Below are 14,421 nucleotides of genomic sequence, written 5' to 3' on the forward strand. Positions count from 1 at the left end.
GATGAGAATTTTCTGCTGCTTAGTTTTATGTAGTCTTCTAGTGATATCTTCAGCTGATTTTTAGGGAGAGGACTTTCTACTTTTTAACTTCCAGGAGTTATCATTTCCAGTAATGCTTATGTGGGGGTTGTTCTTGTGAGTGGCTAAACACCTATAACTAAGAATTAAAGTTGTTACTGTATTACAGGATCCCAACTTTTGGAGGAGTGGTTGACTGGGATCTACTTCTGAAACTAGGCATTCCAGTTTGTTTAAAGAAACACACAAATAAAAGAAACTATTGGCAGAGTGCACAGATCTGTTTATATAGATGTGGGATTCAATATGTCTTTTCTTCCAAACTTGCCTTGAATTCAGAACAATGTCTCCATCTTTTTAAAGCTGGTACTAGTTTTGGTAAAGCTTATAGCTAAATGGAAATAAACCTAAGCATAGAAATGTCAGTGAGATCTTCTAATTGCAATAGAAGACTATGACTATGGGGCACTGTCGAGAGATGCATTGCACTAAAAATAAGAGCTTATTACCTCATTTCCTTCATGTATTAATGCAGTTATATTGCCTCTGGGTCCTATACTAGTGTATGGTATCGCTGAACTGTGCTGCCTTGTGCCATAAGGACATATGCATACATACTCTTGAGTAAAGGACAACTCTCATTTACAGTTAAGTCTCTTGCACCTGATTCTGGGGTGCAAGAATCTTACTTTTACAAATGCATTGTTACACAGAATGGGGTGATGTCTTAAGATGCTGAATTCATGATCTTGGATTTAAGTCCTTTCTCTTGCTTATTAGATTACTTATTTCACTTTATTTTTGTTACCTGATATACAGAAGATATTTCTTTAGCTTTATCACTTAGACCAAAAAATGACTTTAGTTTTTATTTGTCTAGTGAGCTGTGTAGAAAAAATACCTCATACTTTCTAGTTGGGACTTTTAATTGGTTATCGTGAAGCTGACGAATATTTAAATTCTGGGAAAGAAATGATGACAGAAAGGTCAACATGTAGCCTCCTTTTGAGAAGCCAGCCTCCTTTTCTTCCAGGTTTTAGGAATTGCAAACTTACTAGGATTTGTGCCAAACTACTTTCAGGGGTTTGTCTGTGGGATCCTTTTTACATTAAAAGGTAGGTGAATGATTGTTAATAGCCAAGTAGCTCAGAGGACAGAATTTAAAGGGAAGGGAGTTTGTTCAGTTTTGTGCGTACTTTTCCTCCCAACTTCAGTTCATTACCTTTTGGTTAGGGTTGTGGGTTCTAGCATAACTATATCCCTTTCAAGGTATGTAGCTGCTGCAAGGAATAAAATCTTCACTTTAAAGGAGCTAAAACAAACATTTTTCCCATGCCTTCCATCTCCCTCTTCCAGCCTTCAGACAGAGGTGGGTGGTAGTCTTGTTCTGTCTATCCTTCAGGGACTGTTTTAGGGATGTTCCTTTTGTGTGGCTGCCTCTGTTACTTGCTTCTGCAGCAGTTGCTCTCCTAAGTTTTCCAAGAAGGAGCAGAGTGAAATGGGTATTACTTTCCTAGCTAGTCTCACTACTTTGTTGATTTTTGAATCAACAGAGGAGAGGTTGAGGGGGACCTGCATCTCTTCAGCCTCCATCAGAGAAGGCTAAGAGGGGATTTGGTGGCCGTCTGCAAATTTGTCTGGGTGGGGGCAGGCATCAAGGAATAGGAGATGCTCTGTTTACCAAGGCACCCCTTGGAGTAACTAGAAACAGTGGCCCCAAACTGACAGAAAGCAGGTTTAGACTAGACTTCAGGAAGAACCTCTTTACGGTGAGGGTTACCAGAATCTGGAATGGGCTTCCAAGGGAGGTGGTGCTCTCCCCTACCTTGGAGATCTTTCAGAAGAGACTGGACAAACACCTGGCTGGAGTCTTTTTCCCCCAGTACTCTTTCCTGCCTGGGGCAGGGGGTCACACTCGATCTGGTGAGGTCTCTTTCGACCCTGAAAATCTATGAACGGCTGTATCCCAAACTAACTACAAATGCTTTTTTCCACTTTTTAAAAAAGCTTGGCAGAGTTATAAAAGAAGCAGATGTTCTGGAGGTGCCTGCACACGTTGTGTCAAATGTATAGATTTTCAGGTCCGAATGGAACTTCAGCACACAGTTTGACAGTTTAAGTAATGTGTGGCATAAAATGTCACCCAGTAATTCTCGTTTTAAGCCTTTTATCAAGTATTCTTTTCAGAAAGACATCTGATCTTGAATTAAGAACTTCAAATGGAGAAGCTACCCCTGCTTAAGCAAGTTGTTTTAATACCTTTTTTATTGTTAAAAATTTGTCTTGCTGAAGCTAGACAGATTAAAAGTTTCTTGCTGTCATGTCTTATTATGTTTTGATTATAGTCTTTTGCTGTCAGAAACCTTTGTGTCATGTAGCTGCTTATTGATGGAAATCAGTTAACGTCTAAATCTTCTCTTGGGTGAATTAAATAGATTGAGGACATAGACAGGTGTAACTTGGGCCAGATTTGACTATCTTGGGGTATCTGCATACAGTAGGTGGTTTATACTGTGCTATCTGTTGCTATTTTAAAAAAATATGTCAGTTACTCTGGTGTAAATGTGTTATCTGTCCATCTTCACAAAGGGCTTCAGAAATGATTTTGGGAACTATAGACCAGTGAGTCTAAACTGAAGAAATCAGCAGTCACATGGATTAATATAATCTGGTGCGGAAGTCAGCGTAGCTTTTGTAAAAGGATATCCTGTCTCCAATCTGCAGGATTTTTTGAGGGTGTTAAAAAGAATGTGGGCAAGGGAGATCCAGTTGACACAATATATTTGGATTTTCAGAAAGCTTTTGACAAGGTCCCTCACCAAAGGCTTTAAAAAAAAAACTGAGTTACCATAGGACTGAATGGAAGGTTCTTGGTTAAAAGATAGGAAGCAAAGGACAGGGCTCGATGGTCACTTTTCAGGATGGAGGGAGGTCAGAAATTGGGTCCTGCATGGATCTGTGCTGGGTCCAGTTCTGTTCAACACTTACATCAATGACGTGGAAATGGGGGTGGACAGTGAAACATTCAGGTTTGCAGATGATACTAAATTATTCTAGATGGTCAAATCCTAAAATGACAGAGAAACTGCAAAAAGGATCTCATCAATCTAAGTGAATGGGGAAAAAAATGGCAGGTGAACTTCAGTGTCAGTAAGCGCAAGGTAATGCATATGAGTAAAAATAATCCCAGATATACAATGCTGGGTTCTGAACTAGCTGTTGTGACTTGGAAAAGAAACCTTGGAGTCACTCTGGGTAGTTCTCTAAAAGCATCTGCTCAATGTATGGTAGGGATAAAAAAAAAAAAAAAAGGCCAATAAAACCTTGAGCATCATTAACAAGGGAATAGAAAACAAAGTGAAGAGCATTGTCATGCCAGTATACAAATCTATGATGTGCCCACATCTTGAATATTGCGTGCAATTCTGTGTCTTAAAACTGATGTAGTGGAATTGGGAAAGGTACAGAGAAGGGCAAGCAAAATGATCATGGGTATGGAAACAGTTGTTATACCAGGAAAGCTAAAAAAAAAAAAAAAAAAAAAAAGTCTAAGCCTCTTCAGTTTGGAAAAGACCAGGCTGAGGAGGAGTCTGATAGGTCTAACATCATGAAGGACATGGACAAAGTGGACAGGGAACTATTATTCACCAAGTTCCACTGAAGTTAGTAGGCAACAGGTTTAAATCGAACAGGAAGAACTATTCACACAGTGTAGTTACTGTATTTACTTGATTCCAAGGGAAGGTTTTTTTTCTTCTACATTCTACCTGGTAGAGCCAGGAAGGGGGAAAACCCCTTGTCTTAGAATAGAGTACAAGGCCATGAGAAAGGGGAGGCAGCAGCCTCTGTATCCCTTGCCTCTTCTGCCCCCACCCCATCCTGCTTGCTTTTGCTCTGGTGCCAGCAGGCTCCATCCTGCAGCATGGAGCATGGCCCCAGCCTGGCCCTGCATCTCTGCTATGGCCTGGGCTGGGGGCATGCTCTGTGCTGAGACTGTGGTGGTAATGGAGCCTGCCAGTGCTGAAGCAAGGGTAAGGGTGTGGGGAGGCAGAAGTGGTGCAGGGAGGAGAAGGGGAAGGCAGCAGGCAGGCACAAGGGGAGGGTAAGTGGGGGGTGCGGTAGATGGGACTGGGCAGATGGAAGGGAACAAACTGCTTTGCCTGCTGCAGTGGTGGTGAGGATGAATTTAAGACAACCCTTCCCCCCAATAATTAGATTATATAAATTTTCCATGTGTAGATTTATTATCATTATTTATTGGGGGGTTGTCTTAAATTCAGGTTTGTCTTGGGTTCAGGCAAATATAGTAACTTGTGGAAGTCATTGTCTTAGGAGGTTGTAGAGGCAGATAGTATAGCCCAGTTAAAAAAGGGAATGACCAAATTCATAGCTGATGGATCTATTAATAGCTGTTTAAACAGAACAATTGGAGATATTTCCTCTGGTACCTCTGAACCAATGACAGTGGATGCCAGGGAGGGTAATGACCAAAAGACATGGATTACTCTAAAAAAGGTCGAAGACCCCCTAATCTATTAAGTGTACCCCTGGTGGCTGGACATGGAGCTGGGGGGAGGGGTGCATGGCTGGACACGGACTGGTGGCGGCATGCAACACCCCCCCCTCCCCCCCCGCTTGGCCGGGCAGGCGGTGCCTGTGTGGCCTGTAAAGGGGTACCACTGCCCTTGTGACCCCCCCAGGCCCTGGTCCTGGGATGTGGTAGTGCAGGGTGGTGGGTGGCAGTACTCTGTCCCTGCCTGCCCGCTTGTACCCCTTAGGGCCTACCCCCTGTTGACAACCCCTGCTCTAGATTTACGTGGCTTGATGCTCTCCCTCTGAAGCGCCTGTTCCTACATACCAGTATGTTCCTACCATAGCATACTAGGCTGGATGGATCATTGGTCTGACCAGCATTTCAGCTGCTTTAGTTTTGTAAGATAATTTTTTCCAGTCCTCTAATAATTCTTAAAAGTCTCTTAACACCTTATTAAGTTTTCTCTCTCAGTGCGTGGACACCATCATTTGACACACAGTTTCAGAAATGGTTTAAAAATGCTGCATGCAGAGTGAATGCCCGTTTGCTGTTCTTGTGCAGTATTTACTGGGTTAAACCATCCAGTGGTATTGGCTGTTATGATCCATGTCATGCTGATGGATATTCAAAGATAACATCGCCTCTCCAGGCCCACTTTAAGGTCTTCTAGTAATGTAACTAAGCACCATATTAATCTTTCTGACTCCTGCATTGGGAGCTCTTGTTTAGTAAGTTATCTTTCATAACTTGTAAAATATTTTCAGTGACTGTTTGAAATTGGTAGTTCAACATATGATACTGGTGATGTGTACTATAAAGGGTATAGATGAAAGTGGGGCAGTGGGGAGGGTGAGAGGAATCAGGAGGTAATTGTGGGCTCTTGTTTTTGGCAGTGGCTGGACAGCTGACATTTTGTTTCGAGACTCATGGTTTTGTCTATCACCTTTATCTTCATGGTTATGGATTACTTGATTTAGAAATAGCACTTGGAGGGGCATGAACATTGGAGGCTGAGGCAGTGCTGTCAGGTTTTCATATGTTCTGTATTTGCATTTCGCATGTGCCTAGCTTTTATAGCTGTGAAGGGAACAATGGCTTTGCAAGGCCTGGGTGTGTGTGAGGGGAGGGGTAGAAGGGGGAAAAGCACATAATGCCAGTATTTTGCTGGCATTCTTTCGTGTGTTTGATTGTAGGAAAAGTGCTTTTCCACTTGTTATCTTTCACACTTGCTTGATTATTTTGATTTGGTGTTTCGATTCAGTAGCATTTATACCTTAAAGCGCTTTTATTTTTAAAACCTGAAAACCCAGCATTCTGAACATTTGTGAGAAAAGCATATTTTTTTCAGATAAAATGTTAACATAGAAGTTTTGTCCACTTAGTTATTAATTATTTCAATTATTTTTCACTAAAGCAAATTCTTGCTCTTCATCATGGGTAACTAAAGTTTGCCTAAAATAAATCATGTAGTTTTAGCTGGGTGTATTGTCTTCATTTATGTTGCTGTCTGTTTATTAAACAGTGCTCTTGTTTTATTGCAGAGGTAGCTGCATGTCAGTAACGAATGAAATGATGGTATATTGTTTATGATAATTGTGAAAAGCTTTGAATCCTTAACGAAGAAAGGTGCTTAAACATGAAGGGTGCTATTTAAGCCACATATATGGGGGTGGTTGTTCCTTATTAGATGCACCTCGATTCTCAAAGCTAAGGTGTACTGATACATTGGTCTGATATTGATCGGCACTGATTATAAAGAAAATGGACTGTGTTGGAAATTGACCTGATGTGACTGATGATTTGGCCAATAAATGTCTGTCCGTGCATGCAGCTGCAGCGCAGCACACAGTCCATGAGAAGCACAGCTGGGCAGCATGAAGAGCTGCGTGCAGCTGGTAAGTCTGTAGTGAAAGGGGAGGGGGAGGGAAGCTGGAGGGGGAGATCAATGCCCCTTGCAGTGAGGGAGGGAGTAGGGCTGGGGTAGACATTGCCCAACTGGGGTAGGGCGGGCGCGGGATGGAGCCGTAGCTTGTCCGGTGTGTGGGGAGCGGCTCCCCGGTGCCGCTTGTTCGGCCACTCCTGCTGCTGGTCCAAGAGGCCACGTGAGGGGGTGTGCGCCCCTGGATCTGCGTGGGGCAGGGCGGGCTGCAGCTGTGGGCTTGTGTTGCGGGCTGTGCTGTGCTGCTTTTGGAGTGGGCAGTGGTGGTGCTGGGAGGGGACTATGGGGGGGGGGTGCTAGAGCAAAATTTGGGGTGGCTAGAGCCTTCCCCTGTAGCCCTTCTCCCAGCACAGCTGCTGCTTGCCCCAAGTGCAACGCTGCAGCCTGCCTGGCCCTCCTGGACGAGCAGTTGGAGTAACCTGCTCCCCCCTCCTACGTCTCCCAGATGAGCTGCAGCTCTGCCCCGGTCTACCCCACCCTGGTTGGGCAGTGCCCACCCCAACCCTGCTCCCTCCCTCACTGCGGGGGGCATTGATCTGCACCCCCCCAATGCTCCTTTCCTCCGCTTTCACCACGACAGACATACAGCTGCACGCAGCTGTAGCAGAAATCAGATCGCTATCAGCTAATATGCCTCCTTCTTAAAATCAGCTATCAGTATCAGCCCCCCAAATCTCTATCAGTGAAACTCTACTCAAAACTCTTCTTGTTTTGTAGATTACTTTCTAAGAGTTATCCAGTCACTGATTTCTCCCTAAAGTGATCTCAGTCTCTTCATAGCTTGCTTCTCAAAACACTTCATACTTCAGATCACCAGAAAAAATGACTTCATAAAGCATACTGAATCTTTGCATACTTATGTTCTAAATTGCCATTGAATCTTATGGTCAGTAAATAGTTGAGATGTGGTGTCCTCCTCAAATACCTGTGAATAAGGGTAATGTTGATCTTGTTTCTACAGGTGGGGGAACTGAGATGCAGTAGATTCTGTGATTTTGATTGATGTGTTTAAAAGGGAGTCCATGGCAGAATGGATAAATCTTGAAGCTCCTAAACCTTGTGGCATAATTAAAAAAAACAAAACAACCCGTTAATAGATTTGTGTGTTTAAAAAACAAAAATAAAATACTGCTTCTAAAAAAATATAGTGACACACAAATAATATCTTCTTGTGTGAATTGCAATATATTCATCACCTGTGTGTTACGGCCAAAGTGTGCAGTTTACTAGGTTTTTAAAATGTATGACAACAACAACAGTGAAATAGTCCATTATTTCCAGGAGTTGTCTCCTTGCTGGTTCTGTTACCTTTGATCCCAGTGGGTAAGAAAAATTGAGACAACTAAGACCAGCTGGCCAAGGCTTAAAAGAGGGAAGAACTAAATGCCAAAGCCTTGGACAATTACAGCTAGCAGAAGTGTTTTGGTTAGGAGGCATTGGCACTTTGCCTTTTTCAAGTTTATTTGCTTCATCTGATGCTTATTTAAAGGTGGATAATCAAATTTCAGGTTATTTTAACCTGTTTTCATTAGTGTGCCAACATGGAGCAATTCCTTTTCTCAGACTATGAAAATGGTGAAATTTTGAAAAAAAGGGTCAGTACATCCTTTCACTAGGACAATTGCTCCATCATGTTGCATCCTTGCATTGAAGGGACATTGTCTTTTTTGCTCCCAGTCCTCTGCAGAGCAAAAAGGCTTGTCGGATTCAGGAGAGGACCCACAGGGAGAGGCTGAGTCCCCCCACCGTGGTCTGGGTCACACAGAATCAGCTGGTGAGCGTGACTTTGAGCTTCCTGCTCCCACTGTTGCCTCAGTCAGTGCTACTTTGATTCCTGCTTCTGAAGCCCAGCTTGCTCCTATTCAACAAGAACTGGCAGGGGTAAGTGTGAACCTACCAAGTACTGCTGCTGCTGAGGGGGTTAATTAAAAAAATCAGTCTTCCCCTGAAGGATTTAAGTGATTTGCTGTTAACTTTAGGCAGTGGAACATCTAATAGTTCTTTTAGCTCTGTACTACTCCCTCCAAAGACAGTTGTTTATATAATAAAAATGGTATTTGTTCAGCTGTGGGCCTTTTTAGCGAGGAAGATTTTACCATCTCTGTAATTTACTTAAACTTAATCTGTTCATAGGCTAAAAAGTTGGTGTCACTGTTTCTTACAAGAAGGAATTTTCTTTAACCAGAAAGGGATAAAATAGAGGAGGAAGTAATGAAAGAATTTTTTAAAATATATAGAAACAGAATTCTTTTTTTTTAATCTGGATCATAATCCTCCAGTACAATGAAGTAAGAATAGAGTGTGCTCTTTCCATTGGATGCAGAGGAATTTTTCATGTCACTTCATAGTGCTTTGGAGCACTATTGAAAAAGCAGGAAGAATTCCTTAATTAGCAGAAATAAAATGTTGATTGCAGCTTTCTCAAATTAAAAAAAAAACAACTATCTTAATTGGTTCCTTTGGATTTCTTAAAGCTTTGTTTGTTAGCTAAAAATCCAAATATTGTGTAGTGTGAATATTTTTCAAAGATGAAACAGATAAACTAGTGCTACTAAGTGTTTTTGTAGAGCTATTATAGCATAGTGTTCAGTGTTGAAGTTCCCTCATGGACAAAACTTAAGTCCTACTTTAGAAGACTTTTCTCTCTTTAAGCGTATTAAAAATGTTCATCTGTGAAAGCACTTGAGCTTTCTGAAGGTGTATATTTTCTCAGTTGTAGCCACCAAGTATCACCGCGGGCTGATGGAAGCTGGTATCCACACATTATCATTTATAAATCGGCTGGGAAAAGTTTTTAGTAGACCTTTTAAAATGTGAAGTCTTTAAGTAGGTGCTGGCAAATATTTCTAGATAGTCCTTTTCTAGGAAATTAAAATATTTGCACTTTCTGGCAAAAGCTAGAAGTTCTGTAATGTATCTTTTGAGAGAGAATATTATATTGCTGATTCCACTGGATCTTCAGAACAGTACTCATCTTCTGGATTGCTGATGAAGTAAAGATCTGGTGAGGTAGTTTCAGGCACCTCCAACATGAGTGTCACAACACCTGAACACTTAAATGCCTGACCCCAGTAGGATAATTCAAGGAAGCAGATGCCTTCTCCAGTCATTGGGAAGAGTGGGTGTCCCCAGAAAACAGTTGAGAGATCTCACATGCTGAGCAGGCAGTCTCTTGGAATAAGCTAATATGAAACTAAATTCCTGTTCTTGCTCAAGTGTGTACTTGGACTAAGGCTATACTTTGTGCCTCCATCCCCTCGCAATTTAAGAGCCAATAGAGGCACATAATGCTGTTGCTGACCTTTTACATAACATTTATTGGAGGTGGAAGATCCAGGTTTCTTGCCCTTGTTTCTCTCGGGAGGTTCATCCATAATCTCCCAGTTCCCAGAAGAGTGCCTTTACTTCCAGGCTATAGAACCCTCTGGCTATAGGAAACTTCTAAGCCTCTTGTTGAAGCTGGACTACTGTGCAAACTTGGAATGGAGGAATCATGGGTCCGGAAGCAGACCAAGATCAATTCCCTCTCTTGGTTAGGAACAGAACTGGAAGTGGGGAAACCTGTGTACTGATCCCTGCTCCTTTGGTTCTTCAATTTTTACATTGGTCATTGGACAAAAAAGATCCTGGGAAAAGGGCCATAGCTCAGGTCTCCCACTTCCTGCGTGAGTGCTTTACCCACTAGTTTATTGCACATAAAGGTGTTGCCTTCTTTTGTTCTGGCTGCATCTGAGTAAAAGTGAGTGACTGCTGTATTTTTTACTGAATTCAGTATTGTCAATGTGTTTTGACATGCACCTATCTAGGGACTTTCGGGGGAGGCAGGCAGAGTTTAGGCACCATTCTGCCTGGCACCTGCATTTCAGTGGACTGGTTGGTGGTGTGTGGCGGGGGAGCATGTAAGCATCTTGTGTCCCATACTACGTGGTGTCATGCATGTGAGGATGTTTTTAAATCTAGGTGCTTAAAGATCTCTGCTGTCCAAAAAATATAGGTGCTAAGTGAATTCAGCTGCCTAGTGACTTATGTGATAGGGAATATTCTGGATTGTTTTTTGTTTAGGCACCTTGTTTATCAGCCTGGATTAAGCCCTAAATTTTGATCTGTAGATGTTATAAGTAGTGATGATAATTCAGCATTAATATTTCCTGTCTAGATGACATCGAGCCATATCCACTGTTTGCAAGGTTATCCCTTGGCACAGCTAGAGACGGTTTGGTCTCTGACAGCCACCCCCTGTTCTAATTACAGTTATACTGAGGCATGTTGTAATCTGCCTCCTTTTATGGCCCTTCCAAACACTTTCTGATCGTTGGAGAACTGAGATTTTTTGGAACAACTTTTCAGCAATAGCCACAGGAGAATAACTTAACAGTTTTAACTGTGCATAACTTATCTCCTATTCATAAACTTATTAACATCATCACCTGCTTTCTCAGTGGATTATACTTGATCCTAGAGGTTTTACGGCCAAATACTCCACTGTGAACACATGAATTTGGCTTTTAGTCAGGCCATGCTAATAAAGAAGAACAGTTGGATGAGCTGAAAGGGCTAATGAATTATGTGTATGTGCGCATGTGTGAATTATAGACTCTTAGTTCAGTTTACAACAGTTTGGTCTCTGAAACTAAAGGGAGAAAAAATATTGTTTTTCCTGAGGAAAGAGTTGTGGGAGCCAGACAAAGCTCTTATCTTATTGGCTCTAGAATCTTCTTTATGTTTTATTTCAAAGATATGAATGGAGAGAAATTGAGTCACCACAGTTTTTTGCTTACCAAGAATCCTGGCCTCCTTTAAGTTTTTTGTTTGTTTTTTTGGTTGGGTTTTTTTAAATGAGTTCCACCCTTAGATCTCTTCCGTTCCTACTTTTCTGATTGTGATATAAAGATGTTTACTTTGCAAAATACAGTTTAAGATGCATGCTCCAAAGTGTTTTGGATAAGTCTTGGGTCTTGAAAAATCTCTTACCTTCATGATTATGAAGGGAATCATTCTGAGGTTGCATGAGTGCAAAATTCAGTGTCTGTAAGTCAGTTTAGTTTTATAAACAGGAGGCAGGCCAGTGCCTTTGCTGCTGCTTCTGTTTCCTATGTAGTAGCAAAGTGAAGTTATAGTTCTGGGAGGCGCACCCATGCTGTATTCAGAAGAATGTGGGCGGTAATAGAACTGTCAGACTGATCACGGTTTTGGTGCTGCTGGTTAGAGAGAGAATTTAGGAAGTGTAGTGAACGGAGATGGTCAGTAGGAATCTGTGGAGGAGGAGAAAGATAGAAAGTTGCTGACATCAAGCAAGTGGCCCAATTTTAAGTCCAAGATGGCACTCTTGATTTTTCTAATCAGTAGGGGTGCATTGATAAAGAATTTTTTTTGGCTGATATTGATGGCCAATATTAACAAGCCATATTGGCCAGCACTGGCCCGATTTGCCAATATGCAGCCCAGCAGCTTGGAAAGCAGCGTCTGCCTGGTAAGTCTGTTGTGGGGGAGAGAATGGGCATTGGGGGGAGAGCAGATCAATTCCCCTGCCCCAGCCCCACTTCCTCCCTCACTGTGGGTGGGGGTGCTTCACTACTATGTGCACCACTGGGGGAGCCATGGGGGGGGTAATGTTCCCCCAGATCTGTGTGGGTGGATTGCTGCTGCGTGCTGGGGCCAGTGCCAGGTTCTTCCCAGCTGGGGGGAGGGGGGGTGTTTGGGCTGGGGCCGTGCTTGGGGGGCGGTGGCAGCGCTGGGAGGGAGCTGTGGTGAATTTTGGGGTAGCCATAGCCCATCTGAGTGCAGCCCCAGCCCCCCTACTGAGAAGATCCCAGTTCCACCTGCAGTGGCAACCCACTCTCGCCCCACGCACAGGTAGTCCTGTGCCCTGCCCAAGCTGGGCAGTGTCTGCCCCAGCCCCACTCTCTTCCTCACCGCAGGGACTTCAATCTGCCCCTTCTCTCCCCCCCCCCAAACTTATCAGTAGGACCCTGCTCTCCAAGCTACAAAGTGGCTGTGTGCATGCTGTGGCTGCACATGCACACGGTATTTATTGGTGACATTATTGGCCACATCAGCCAAAAAAAGCTGATTGCCAGTAATGTCAATTTTCCTTTTATCGGTGCCGATTTTACAATATGGACCTATGTATGGACCTCTACTAATATAAGTCAGATACTCTTTCCTCTGGCAATCCCTTGAAACACCATGACTTACAATTTTGCTGGTATAGAACTTGTCATGAGGCACATCCTTTTTGCCACAGACTTGTTTCATTATCATAGCTTAAAAAAGAAGCTGCTGGCCGTTGTGAAGAAAGCCAAGTTAACTTAAGGCTACATAAAGCAATAAAGTGTTGTTGCCTACAACTGCAAGGAACTTAACCGTAGACTTTGATTTAAATGTCAGCACTGCTAACTTAAACTTCTGATAATTATTGTAAAACATTCTTCTAATTCCACGTTTCTTAGTTATTTCACACATCTCTGGCTCAAATCAGTTTATGCAGTGTCTGTCCCAGACCCTTTCCCGGTTTAAGTTGAACCAGATTCCTCCAGCATCCCAGCATGCTCTCTGGGTGGGGCTCTGCGCTCTGCTCCAGAGTAGGGCTGGTCCCACTTCTCTGCTCTCTAGCCAGAACAGGGTTGGGACATGGCAAGACACTGCTCACTTTGCTTTAACAGGGACCTGCTAGCCAGAGAGGGGGTTAATTCTTCCCTCCTTCCTGTCTTCCCCTGGGGCTGGCAGGGGCTGGCAGACCCTGGCTGCAGGGCATAAAGGACGGAGGGATCAACAAGCCTATAGCCTGGGAGGTACCATACTGAGTAGCACAGCAGCAGAAAGGGATCTCAGAGTCATAGTAGACTCCAAAATGAACATAAGTTGCCAGTGTGATGAAGTAAGTAAAGCTAACTGCACTGTATCATACATTAGCAGGTGCATCACAAACCGGACTAAGGAGGTGTGATACTTCCCCTCTGTGGCATTGCTCAGGCCACAGCTGGAGTACTGCGTCCAGTTTTGGCTGCTGCACTTCAGGAGGGTTGTAGATGGCCTGGAAAGGGTTCAGAGGAGGGCCACCCATCTGGTTAAAGGCCTACAGAAAAAAACCTTATGAGGACCGATTTTGAGGGACCTGAATCTCTTCAGCCTCTGCAGGAGAAGGCTGAGAGGGGATCTTGTGGCCATCTACAAACTCATTCGGGGGGGACAGCAGGAAATAAGGGATATGATGTTTATCAGGGTGCCCACTGGGGTAACTAGAAACAATGGCCACAAACTGAAGGAGAGCAAATTTAGACTTGACATCAGGAAAAAATTCTTTACAGTGAGGGTTGCCAAAATATGAAATGGGCTTCCAGGGGTGGTGGTGTTTTCCCCTTCCTTGGAGGTATTTAAGAGGAGATTAGACAAACACCTGGCTGGGATCATCTGATCCCAGCACTCTTTCGTGCCCAGGGCGAGGGGTCGGACTCTGATCTAACAGGTCCCTTCCGACCCTGAAATCTATAAAATTTATGAATTAACCTTTCTCCCTGCCCCCTTTGCCTTAATGGGTTCATGCTGGAATGCTTGTCCTGTGGGGAGGGGAGCTCTGTTCCATACTGATGGAGACTCTTTCCACCTTCTCCTCCCAAGGTGTGGGGGGTGGGCTCTGTGTGGCACTGGAGGGGAACTCCCCCTGCCCCAGGCATTGTGGGGCTGGGGGGTGGGGTGGGGGGAGGGGCGCTCTATGCGAGTCTGCCTGGCCTGGCCCTGGGAGGGGACTGGGTAGGGCTGCATACAGCCCCCACCCTGCGAGGGGTGGAGGAGCAGGGGGAAGAGTACCCCTTTGGGGCTGGGGTTGGGCAGCCTCACATAGAGCACCCACCTGCCACCACAGGGTGGAGAGGGGGGCTCCATGTGAGGCTGCCCAGTCCCAGAGGGGTACTTTTTCCATCTCCCTCCGCCC

General features: G+C 43.9%; 1 protein-coding gene across 7 annotated transcripts in view; it reads left to right on the forward strand.

The window, feature by feature from the left end:
• RANBP3 (RAN binding protein 3) overlaps positions 1–14,421 on the forward strand; it is a 121,780-nt gene that overhangs the window by 20,970 nt on the left and 86,389 nt on the right. For 5 of the 7 annotated variants that reach the window (XR_003092157.1, XM_006037627.3, XM_025194041.1 and 2 more), the window contains exon 3: positions 8,169–8,372. The exons of the other annotated variants lie outside the window; for them this stretch is intronic. Coding sequence is in view for 4 of the 5 variants with exons in the window: in XM_006037627.3 (XP_006037689.1) it covers positions 8,169–8,372 (204 nt within the window). In the remaining variant the exon portion in view is untranslated. The remainder of the gene's footprint in view (positions 1–8,168; positions 8,373–14,421) is intronic. 7 annotated transcript variants of the gene reach the window in all.

Source organism: Alligator sinensis, unplaced genomic scaffold (assembly GCF_000455745.1).
Source record: "Alligator sinensis unplaced genomic scaffold, ASM45574v1 scaffold1349_1, whole genome shotgun sequence".
Classification (NCBI taxonomy): domain Eukaryota; kingdom Metazoa; phylum Chordata; order Crocodylia; family Alligatoridae; genus Alligator; species Alligator sinensis.